This window comes from Canis lupus, chromosome 1 (assembly GCF_011100685.1).
Source record: "Canis lupus familiaris isolate Mischka breed German Shepherd chromosome 1, alternate assembly UU_Cfam_GSD_1.0, whole genome shotgun sequence".
NCBI lineage: Eukaryota > Metazoa > Chordata > Mammalia > Carnivora > Canidae > Canis > Canis lupus.
In genome coordinates this window covers 29,586,036-29,598,580 of record NC_049222.1, presented here as the reverse complement: position 1 = coordinate 29,598,580, position 12,545 = coordinate 29,586,036, and the positions used below count along the sequence as shown (strand labels likewise).

At 37.6% G+C, this 12,545-nt stretch overlaps 1 protein-coding gene across 3 annotated transcripts in view; it reads right to left on the bottom strand.

Moving 5' to 3' along the window:
- PEX7 (peroxisomal biogenesis factor 7) overlaps nucleotides 1-12,545 on the bottom strand; it is an 86,069-nt gene that overhangs the window by 55,190 nt on the left and 18,334 nt on the right. For all 3 annotated transcript variants that reach the window (XM_038526125.1, XM_038526124.1, XM_038526126.1), the window contains exon 6: nucleotides 322-428. In XM_038526125.1, the coding sequence (XP_038382053.1) occupies nucleotides 322-428 (107 nt within the window). The remainder of the gene's footprint in view (nucleotides 1-321; nucleotides 429-12,545) is intronic.

The following is a 12,545-nucleotide window of genomic DNA, read 5'->3' as shown; positions in this document are numbered from 1 at the left end:
ATACAAATTGGTGGGGTTAAGAGGAATAAGGGGGAAAAAAATCACATAAATTGTAAAGCAGCTTCCCAAATAAGCAAGTAAGGCTGCACTGTTGAACTTTGAGAATTTCTATTTCTTACTCTGCCTGTTTTATGTGCACTTAAATCCAATTATTGCTAATACAGGTCACTCACAATCATCAATTAGAAATGAAAAGGACTGAATTTAACATAATGGTCCATAAACATTACCAAAGTCCACATAAATGAAAAGAAAACAAAATCTAGAACATTTCAACAATAGGAAGGGCTCAGTAGCTCAGGACAGATCCAGGCAGGATACCTCATTGTATTTACACCAGTCACAGCTCAAAATTTCTGCCTGATGTGCTGGAACCACAATTCTGACTCCTGTTGACTTCACATCCCAAATTCTCAGAGTCTGATCACCTGGTGAAAGATGAAGACTTGGTCACTTCCCATCATACCACTTGGATGCTCAGTGATATTGTATTCATAATGATTCACTATTTTACTGTTAGGATACCTCCATCTCTATATCATATGCATACATATATTCGTTTTTTTAAAAGAAGATTTATTCATTTATTTTAGATAAAGAAAAAGAGCATACAAGTGGGAGCAGTAGAGGAAGAAGGAGAGAGAATCTCAAGCAGACTTCACAGTGAGCCCAGAGCCCAAAGTGGGCCTTGATTTCACAACCCTGAGATCACAACCTGAGCTGAAACCAAGAGTCGGATGCTTAATCAATCACGCCACCCAGGCACCCCCACATATATGGTTTTGAACTATAATAATGCATAGAACTACTAAAAGTGATCAACCACAAAAAGTAATGTGTCATAACAATGTTTTTAGATCAACTCAAAACAGGAAAATCTGAATTTCACACTGAGACAAGTACAGACAAGGTGGCTGATACACACATATAGCACATGTCTCTCCAGGACAGGAAAAGGCCCTGAAAATCCTCAGTTTCCAGCAAATAACCCACTAGCACAGTCTATAAGAAACAAAATGCTGGGATGCCTGGGTGGCTCAGACATTGAGCATCTGCCTTTGACTCAGGGCGTGGTCCCAGAGTCCCAGGATCAAGTCCTGCATCAGGCTCCATCTGCATGGAGCCTGCTTCTCCTCCCTCTTCCTATGTCTCTGCTTCTCTCATTAATAGATAAATAGAATCTATGTGTGTGTGTCTCTCATGAATAAATAAAATCTTTAAAAAACAAAACAAAATGCTAGCAATTTTACTGTTAAATGTGGGCAGTCTACGAAGACAAAATAGAAAAATTTTAATCTTACTGTTTATGTTTACTACATCTTAATAGGCCAGCCCAAGGCATATTTTTCTCCTTGGAAAAAATAAGTTGGCAAAATTTAGGAATTACATTTTACATTATTACAAAAATGGTTTACATTGCTTAGTTTCACAAAGTTATCCTTGCTTAAATGTTTTACAGGCTGTTTGCCTTTGATTTTTATAAACTATAAGGAGACAGCAATATGACCAGATGACTAAAGCTCAGCAGATATGGGGGGGGGAGAGGAGAAGGGGAGGAAGATATATATATATATATATATATATATATATATATATATATATATATATATATATATATATATATATATATAAAACAAGTAAATTATAGTCACTGATGCTGAGAGAAAGCTGAAGCAACTTGATAAAAAAAATGTGTGGGCTATGGTGTAATGGCAGTCAAGGTCTGGAACTCCACTTAGCAGTTACAGGATCCTGCACAAGTTACATAATATCTGAGACTGATCCCTCATTTCTAAAAGAGAAACAGAATGCCTACTATGCAGGGTTGTCTAAGAATTTAGAGTAATAAAGTTTCTAACACTTACCATGGTCTCTAGCACAAAGCAGATACTCTAATATATGGTATATGATAATGCTAAAATTTTTAAGTCTGTTTTGCTTACTTATGTTCCCAATTCTAAATCATACTGTCATTTAGGTACATTTAGCAAATTTTAGACAATTTTTTTTCTGATTTCTGTGGAAGTTGTTTAAGAAAGATAAGAATTCAATTGTTGGCGGCAATGAAATGCAGAGGTTAAAAATGGGGGCTCTGAAATTCCAAGGCTTTAGTCCTAATCCAACTCAATCATTTGGTCCCTGTTGATGTTTAATCAAGTTACTTAACTTCCCTGGTTCTCATTTTCCTCACCTGTGATAAAATATTTACCTTATCAAGTTTAAATGAGATGTGTTTAAAAATAAAATAGCATACCCATGATTAGAAGTCATTTCTACTCCTATTAATAATACCATGAATAAAAGCAAATATTTATTATTGAGTGCTTACTATGTGCCAGATGATAGTCTAAACATTTTGTTTGTATTAACTTTTTAAAACCATAGTAAGTGAGGTAGAAATTTTGATAACACAAAAAGCAATTTTTGTAGCACTTTACAAATGGGGAAACTGAAGCTGGTAGAGATGAAATAATATCCTCAAGATAGTAGGCTGTGGTATCAGGATCTGCAACAAAAGCCCAGGCAGGCAGGCTCCCCAGCCGGCATGCTGCCTCCTCAGGTTGGAAGAGACCTGCCAGACAGCCAACGTCGGCTGAATCTTGAGCAGTTCTTTTTATTTAGATGTTTTTTCAATAAATTGAGAGGAAAAAAAACCTCACATACATTCATGCCACACACGACATACTATCATATCTGCCCCACAGTTATCTTAGAAATGAAAGTAACAGGAACCCTTGGGTGGCTCAGCGGTTGAGCGTCTGCCTTCAGCTCAAGGGCCTGATCCCTGGTCCGGGGATTGAGTCCCACATCAGGCTCCCTGCAGGGAGCCTGCTTCTCCCTCTGCCTGTGTGTCTGCCTCTCTCTGTGTCTCTCATGAATGAATGAATGAATGAATGAATGAATGAATGAATAAATAAATAAATAAAATAGAAAGAAAGAAAGAAAGAAAGAAAGAAAGAAAGAAAGAAAGAAAGAAAGAAAGAAAGAAAGAAAGAAAAGAAAGAAAAGTTGAAACCTTTATTTCCAATCCCATTCCCCATCTTCCTTGCCCAGAGGTCACCACAATCATGAACTTGGCAATCCTTTAGTTTGTGCTTTTGTAATACTTTCATTACATTTTTATGGATTCATATATACCTACTATTGCTTTATTTGTGGGATTTGTAATTTTTTATTTACAAATATCATAATCCGGGACGCCTGGGTGTATCAGTGGTTGAGCGTCTGCCTTCAGCTCAGGAGTGATCCCAGAGGCCTGGAATCAAGGTTCACATCAGGCTCCCTGAAGGGACCCTGCTTCTCCTGCCTGTGTCTCTGCCTCTCTCTGTGTGTCTCTCATGAATAAATAAGTAAAATCTTTAAAAAAAAATACAATCTTCCTACTTTTAAAAAAAAATTTGAATACAGTTGATACATGTTACATTAATTTCAGGTGTACAACATAGTGATTTCACATCTCAATACTTTATGTTGTGCTCAGCATAGGTATAGCTGCCATCTGTCACCACACAATGCTACTACAATACTATTAACTCTATTCCCTATGCTTTGTCTTTTATTCCTGTGACTCATTCACTCCCCAACTGGAAGACTGCATGTCTCACTCCCCTTCACTCATTTTTTTCATCTCCCAACCCTCTTCCCAGCTTCCTACTTTGAAAAAGTTGAAAACCACTCTTATAGGAGAGAGTAACTAACATTTTTGGGTCTAGCTAAATATGGTAGGGATGGGAAGGAATGAGAAATTTCAAAGTACCAAATGGAAGCTGTTCAGAATTAGTATAGACTAAAACTTCAAATAACTCCAGGGACCCTATTATAGTCAATGTCTAGCCACCAGTCAGTAAAATTTGTTTCAAAATTCTAAATAGCTTTGATAAAATGATCTCTAGGCTTTCCCTAGCCTTCAGAGTATAAAGCAGGCTGTAGATGTCTAGTGTTTGGTTTTCCCAGCAGTACACTTTGTGTAGGAAAAGCATCCTTTTCTCACCATGTGACTCTAGAAGGACCTATGGTTCAACACAGCTGAGCACCCAGGGACAGGTCCAAGCATGACCAGTCTTAGTATCTTCTTCCCTGTCCTGATCACAGCTGGCAGGTTAAAGGTAGATACCTGGGATTTTTTTTTTAATCATAACTGAAAAAAATAATTTCATTACCTCTCAGGGTTTACAAGTTGTAACACTGAGGAAAACATGGCTGCCATATGTGTCACTGTTTGGAGAAAGCCAGCTTGCAGAGTGAAGTCAATAAGCAGAGAAAAGTCCAGATTAAAGACAGAAAATGTGTCCTGCAGCTGTTCAAGTACTCCTTCCCTTTCTCAGGTTGCTTTTCAATAAATTCTATGAAGAAAGTCCATTACCTATAGGTAAAGGAGACCCCTTACTAGCCTGGAGGGAGCAAACGAAATTCCCCTAAAGCGTTAGCCTGTAAGAAGCCTAGCCCCAGAGAAAAACACTTGATACAGCACAAGGCTTCCACTAAAACATAGGAAATACTTAAATGATGTATGTCAGCTTTCAAAAATTTATATTTAACATCAAGTCAAACTATAAAGTCTGCTACCGGATTGCCTGGCTAGCTCAGCAGTTGAGCATCTTCCTTTGGCTCAGGTTGTGATCCTGGGGACCCAGATCAAGTCCCGCATTGGGCTCCCTACATGGAGCCTGCTCCCTCTGCCTATGTCTCTGCCTCCCTCTGTGTGTGTGTGTGTGTGTGTGTGTCATGAATAAATAAATAATCTTAAAAAAAAGTCTGCTACAACCACAACTAAATCACTGTTTAAGTTGAATATGCCGTGTTCATCCTAATAATTACATTTTATGTGTATGTGAATGGTTTAGAGTATCAAAACATTACAATGAACATGGACAAGACCATGAGAAGTAACTGTTATTCCAGCAGCATTATTGATAAGTCTCACAAAACATAATGTTAAACAAAAGAAATCTGACACAGAAGTATAAAAATAGGCAAAATTATTCTATGCTACTAGAATTCAGGACAGTAGTCACCCTGGAGTTGGGTGGGGGAGCCTCTCAGAATGCTCTTTCTTGATCTGGGTTACTGGTGCATGGATCTACTCACTGTGAAAATTCTTTGCACTTAAGATAATGCACTGTTCCTTGTATTATATTTCACTAAAAGATTAAGGAATTGAACTACTAGGTATTTATCCAAAGGATACAAACAGCAATTCAAAGAGGCACCTGCACTTCAATGTTCATAACAGCAATGTCCACAAGAGCCAAACTATGGAAAGAGCCCAGATGTCCATCAACAAATGAATGGATTATATATATCCACACACACACATACATAAAAAGAATGAAATTTTGCCATTTGCAATGACATGGATGGAACTAGAGGATATTATGCAAAGAGAAATAAGTCAGTCAGAGATTTCACTTATATGTGGAATTTAAGAAACAAAACAGATGAGCATAGGAGAAGGGAGTGAAAAATAAAATAAGATGAAAATGGAGGTAAGAGACTCTAAACTCTAAGAAACAAACTGAGTCACTGGAGGGGAGAGTGTAGAGGAAAGGGGTAACTGGCGATGGGCATTAATAACAGATTGATGCATCACTAAATTCTACCTCTGAAACTAATAATACAATATATGTTAACTAAATTGAATTTAAATTTAAAAATTTAATTCATATATATATGTAACATATTCATATAACATATATGTAGAAAAAAAAAGATTAAACAACAAATCCTGGATGAGTAGCTACTACATATTTCTCTGGGACAGTATTTTGGTTCCTTACCATCATATTTAAGCAACATTCCCATACACAGACAAGCCATGGCCTGGGTTGTCCCTTGCAGTTAACTTAAATGACACAAAAAGGAAAAACTGCTCTGAAGAAGCTAAGCATTCCATTTACTTTACAGTCACTTCTGTTGCACACATTTGGCAGTTCATCCTCCTCACTTTGTTTTCCAGGTAGGAGAGACAGCTTCTGACCCAATGGTACCATGACTCATTCAACTCTTAGCCACTGGGATATCTGTATTCACATTGTTTTTGTTTTTGTTTTTGTTTTATTGCATTTTCCAGACAACTGGCCTTTCATTGTCAGCCAGACATCTACCAGGGCCCTGTGATAGTGTCACGGACCCACCTGAATTACCAGCTTCTCTTATCAGTTGCAGACTTGCAGTGGCAGCAGAACCAGTGAATCTGAGCACACAGTATGCAATAGGAAATGTTGGCTGCTACTATGTCCAATTTCAAACCGTGGCAGGTAGGAGGAAGGTAAGTAAGGAGAATGAGGGTCAACACCGAATCTACAATGTGAAGAACTGAGCAGCAAAAAGGATACATATTGGGTCCAAATAGCTGAATTGAACTGAAATGCCAGATGCTTATCAAATGTAATATGACTTTTTTCTTAGAGTAGAATGAAGTGTGGTTTTTTTGTTTTCTGTTTTTTGTTTTTTAACTACCGGACCCATTCATTCAGGCTTGGCTATGACTTATGCAATTACATGGAGTCTGTAATAGCAGTAACTTCATTTTCTTTGTTCAAAAAAAAGTCTACTTCATATTAATGTTCTTTATGTAATGAGCTCAAAAATTCTTCCCTTCTATCTCATATAATTTAAAAATATGAACTCTGTCCTATTATCAGCTTTCTTGAATTAGACAAAATGCAATATCCTTAGATAACTCTGCTTTGGAAAGTAAATCTAGATCAAGTCTCTAAAAACTACCCCTTTTTGGCCTGTCTTAACTGAACCAATGATAAAAATTTACTTTGAGATTTGCAAACACCATCTAAATTTGAAGGTGACTAAATACTTAGAAGGACTTCAGGGCTATATTCTCATGTATTATTTTAAAATATAAACTGCTCTGAGCAGTTGAGTGGCATAATTAACCATATGTGTGCCACAGGATTAGACATAAAAGTACCTCTTGACTGCCTATCATATAAGCTTCTGCCATTTATTATTTTCTTAGATATTTTATTTATTTATTCATGAGGGACACAGAGAGAGAGTCAGAGACATAGGCAGAGGGAGAAGCAGCTTCCTCACAGGGAGCCTGATGTGGGACTCGATCCCCGAACACCGGGATCATGCCCCCGGATGAAGGCAGATGGCTCAACCACTGAGCCACCCAGGCATCCCAACTTCCGCCATTTATAATATTTGGAAAAACAAATATTTTACAACCATGAAATGTACAGTTGAGATTTCTTAATGTAAAGATTATGTTTCATAAAAAGCTTCTGTCTGTAAGCAAGAAGACAAAGTCGGAAAATTAATAAAGACCATAGTGTAACTCAAAACTGAGGACAAAAGCAACTAGGGCATTCTCAAACTACAGAGACCACTCCCTCTCTGAATTCAGCACCAAAACCATTCTGTCAGTTTTTTAAAAGGAGATGAATATTAAAACAAACATGCAATTCCCATTATATCAACAGAAATAAACTACCAGTTTGGCATCTCGAACAGAGCTAAGCCGAAGACTAGAACAGTGCTTTCTAAATGAGGCTGATCATTAGATTCAGCTGGGGTCATTAAAAAATGTGCCTCCCAGAGGTACTTGATTCAGTAGGACTTAGTGCCAGAATTCTGTTGTTTTTTTAAAGCTTCCCCAACAATTCTGACAGCTAGCCAGATTTCAGGATCACTGGCCTCACATGGTGTTACACAGCCATGCATTCCAGATCCTACCCAGAGCAAGTTCCTCAGAAGAGTACCGCAAATTCCTACAAGCACATACACATGCCATGGTCATTCAGATGTTCCTCAAATATGATCTGTTCTCACCAGCTCCCTCCCGTTTCTTTGTTTTCCAGGTCTCACCTCTCAACTCTTAGTTGTTCCTAGGTAGCAGCCTGAACAGTATCTCCTCAGGGAAGCTTCCCTGACCAGCCTTAGCTATGTTTCCACAGAATTCTGAGCACACATGTTAATAATAGAAGGCAACACTTACAGAGCTCTAACTCTGTGCCAGGTACTGTGCTCAGCCATTTGCACACATTAACTCACTTAATCCTCCTTAAAACTCCACGATGGAAGTATTATCATCACCCCTGTTTTCCAAATGAGGAATGAAGAGTCAGAGGACTGAAGTCAGGTAATACTGGTGAAAGAAGAGTTTTGTCTCAGTCCAGCTCGAGTCCATGTTCCTAACCTCTATACTTACTATTTACCTCTTCAAAGAACTTCACACTCCTTAGCATTATCCACTGCTATAATTTTTTTTTTCCTTAGAATCTCTCTTTTCCACTGGATTATAGCTCTAAGAAGACAAGAACCCTGTCTGTTTTCTTCTTCAATGTATCTCCAGTGTCTTTCAATGTATCATGCAGAAAACAGTGGACATTCACTTAATATCTGATTCACTGCCCATGTCCCTCTCAACAATCAAAATTGACCTTAGATATGTTTTTAAAATCCTAGTAAGATGGTTACTCCCCATATCTTAAATAATAGCAATAAAAAATATTTTAGTGTTTGCTTGTGTAAGGACTTGGCTATGAAAAAGAATACACAATACACATGCCCTATAGGAAATGTATGAAAACAAGTAAAGAAAATATGCAAAGAAGTTCATTTGAATCCTAATACGTTGTACATAGCTTGATAAGCAAATTTTCTCATCTCACTCAGAATGGCAAAAGCACAGTGAGAGCTTCAGAGCTTGCCCCATCTTTTACTGTACCACAAACCCTCCTCCTGTAGAACAGAAGAAAAAACTTTAAATCTTTTCAACTTTATTAAGTAGGCTACTATTTGAAAATCATTATGGAGATCCCTGGGTGGCTCAGGGGTTTAGCGCCTGCCTTCAGCCCAGGGCGTGATCCTGGAGACCAGGGATTGAGTCCCAAATCAGGCTCCCTGCATGGAGCCTGCTTCTCCCTCTGCCTGTGTTTTTGCCTCTGTGTGTGTGTGTCTCTCGTGAATAAATAAATAAAATCTTTTTTAAAAAAATCATTATGAAGGAATAGTTCAGGAAAATGGCAAATGCTTAATAAATAAAACTTCCAATGAGTTTCTAAAATGATAAAAGCTGGCAGAAAAATGGCTTTACTTTATCCAACTTTTAAAAAGAAAGATATTTTATAGCTCACAGATCCAGTGCTTGGTTTTCATGAAATCCCTTTAAGGGTTGATGTACATACAATTCAGTGAATATTGGCCCGTTGAACATATGGAGCCACTTCCACCTAATCACTATTCACTCTTTCCATTCTTAGAGTCTGAGTTTCTCATTTCCCATTCCCAACTGTGGGAGCTCTACTGGGCCCAAGCCAATCAACATTTACATGCCCTTCTCCTAGGCACAGTGATTAGTTTAGAAACATTCACATGGACCATCAGACCATTTTCTCCCGAAAATGAAACTTTTCTAGATGTCTGAGAGGGATTCTCGCACTTTTTCCTACTGGACAGAAACCAGAAAGGATAGAGGGGTTAGAGCTGCTGCCATCTTCCTTTCATATGATGCTTGATCCAAAACCAACTCAACAGTATACAGAAGAGATGGCAAGAATATCCTCTAAGTCTTACATCCAGCCATGTGTATAAAGCCAGATGTAATTCTAGACATTTCAACTATGCAAGCAAATAAATTATCTTCTAAGTTAGGGTGGTTAGGTTCAGAATTTCTTTGACACTCAACCAAAGAGGTCCTGGCTAATATGACCACTATTTATATTTATTTCTAATAGAACACATGAAGATAATGTCATTAAACACATAATCTTTTCTTCTATTAAACCAAATGGACATTGTGATGGTAAAAGACTGTTTACATACTGCCTATTTACAATGTGCAGATAGTTAAGTTTTGTGATTATATTGCTAACTCTCCACACAATGTCTTTTCCTGCTATTCAGTTCCATACCATTGAATATTCTGTATGCAACATCCAAATTCAATATTATGTACACCATGCTAACACAAAAGGCCAATCTAAAAGGCCTTATATGTGTGTGATTCAGTCCAAATGAAGGCTAATAAACACAATTTTGCCTGACAGTTAAAAGCAGATGTATTAGTTCAAGATTTTGTCACCATCAGATTTTATATTTGGTCAAGGTCATAAAAAGAGCAATGATTAAAAACAAGGAAGATAATTTTAGAGCCTTATATAATAATATACATTACCAAAATTACATATAATAGTAAGGTAAAAGAATTTTTTTAAAAGCCTATCAGTAGTTTAAGGAGTTTTACTTAATACTTTTCTAAATGTGTAAATTATACTCATTATTAATTCCAGTTTATTATGAATGCTGCCAATTAGAGCTCCCAGCAGACAGGTCTTCACTGCTTCACTAGAAGGGAAGTATGTCTCATTTTGAAGATGGATCTATTTTATACCACTAATTCCATCCAGGGTTTGAAATGACTCCTTTGAATCTGTAGGATATTAGACCAAAGAGCCTCCCCACTCAAAGAAAATGATGCTAATGTCAATCTAATTCACATCCTTAAAAGAATTTTATTTGAACTTGCACTAATACTCTCTGAATTAGGGCTTTTCACCTATAGTAAAATTATAAACATTATGATGAACTGTTGTCATCATACAGATTTGATTCACTATTAGCATGAAACTCATTAACATTTACACTAAATTATAAGCATAAAGATAACTCAAGTTATATAGGTAAGCTAAAGGATTAGTTAATTCAAATAAGCATATCAATATTGCTATCACTTACTTATTACACACCCAGCCTTACAATTAGGTGTGCCACAGAAAAATTTTAAGAAATCAAACAAGAAATTTAGGCTTTGAGAAGGAAATGTGCCAAGGAAAAATATATTACTGGTCTCATCCCAAAAGATTTGGGATCTCAGGAAAGATTTAACTCAGGTCATGGATAAAACACTGTGACTCAGATAACTTAGAAATTTTTAAAATAATAGTAATAATCTTATATGCATACTGTTTTTCACTCTAGAAAACCATGTTGTTAATTTTAATCATTAAACATCTTTTGGCTTAACTGAACTTCTATACACAGAATTTACTATTATCTTGGAATCTAAGAAATTGCTTAATATAATGGACATATTTATATACAATTTACCTGAAGATTTCCAGTTCTGAGCATTTTCAACCTAATAATACTTTAAAATTCAGGGATATTTGGTCATTTTCAATTCTTAGAATAAAAAAATAATTACATAAAAGGAAAGGATTTCTTTTTTTTTTTTAATTTTTATTTATTTATGATAGTCACAGAGAGAGAGAGAGAGATGCAGAGACATAGGCAGAGGGAGAAGCAGGCTCCATGCACCAGGAGCCCAATGTGGGATTCGATCCCCGGGTCTCCAGGATCGCGCCCTGGGCCAAAGGCTGGCGCTAAACCGCTAAACCGCCTCGCCACCCAGGGATCCCAAAAGGAAAGGATTTCTGTGACATTACATCACATTCAACATAGTTCAACAACTGAGGGCATTGATATAGTTTATTAGCAAGTAAGGAACAATTATCCTACTGATTGCCTCTTTGGAGATGCTGGATAATTAAATGAGGAGACAATGTTAGACACACTCTACCTGCTCCTCTAGCTATTTTCTTCTCTCCTGCCCCAAAATGACCAAACTCCACAAAAAAGCTTCCACTTCTTGATCTCCCCTCAGGACTCTTTATACAAAGCGTCAGCAAACATTTTCTGTGAAGGGCCCCACAGTAAGTATTCTGGGGTTCAAGGGCCATTCCACCTCTGCCACAGCTCTTCACCTCTGCCACTATGGCACAAAAGCAGCTACAGACAGACAACCTGTAAAAGGGTGTGCATGGCTGTGTTCCACTACGACTTTGTTTACAAAACTTGTCAGTGGGTCATTTTGATTTGAAGGCAGTCATTTGTCAACCCATACTCTAGTCTAAGGTTTCTTCTATTTATCTAAGGTTTCTTTCCCAGGGGCTCCAATTGACTGGAAAGGCTTTAGTTACCATGTATGAGCCAATGACACGATTTAGTTATGAGGCTAGATTTCTCAGCTCTAAACTCAACCAATTCCTTGACAATCCCGTGTGTGCCACTAGCTGAGTGTGTTCTAAAACAAAACTTTCAAACATATTTCTTACCTCAGTTATGACATTAACCACCCACTGATTTATCCTTGGCAGGAATCTGGGAGTTACTCATCCTTCTCTCTTCACCTCTTGGACATCTTATAGAATCATTTTTAAATACTACTTGAGTCGGCCCAATTTCTGTCACCCCTTCTGCCACCATGCTTGCCCATGCCCTCATCTCTGTTAGTTAAATCTTGCACTCCTTCCTGCTCACCTCCCAACTATTCTCTACACACTGCCAGAATTAGTTTTTTAAATTTTTTTAATTAATTAATTAATTAATTTATGATAGTCACACAGAGAGAGAGAGAGAGAGAGAGAGAGAGAGAGAGGCAGAGACATAGGCAGAGGGAGAAGCAGGCTCCATGCACCGGGAGCCCGATGTGGGATTCGATCCCGGGTCTCCAGGATCGCGCCCTGGGCCAAAGGCAGACGCTAAACCACTGCGCCACCCAGGGATCCCCAGAATTAGTT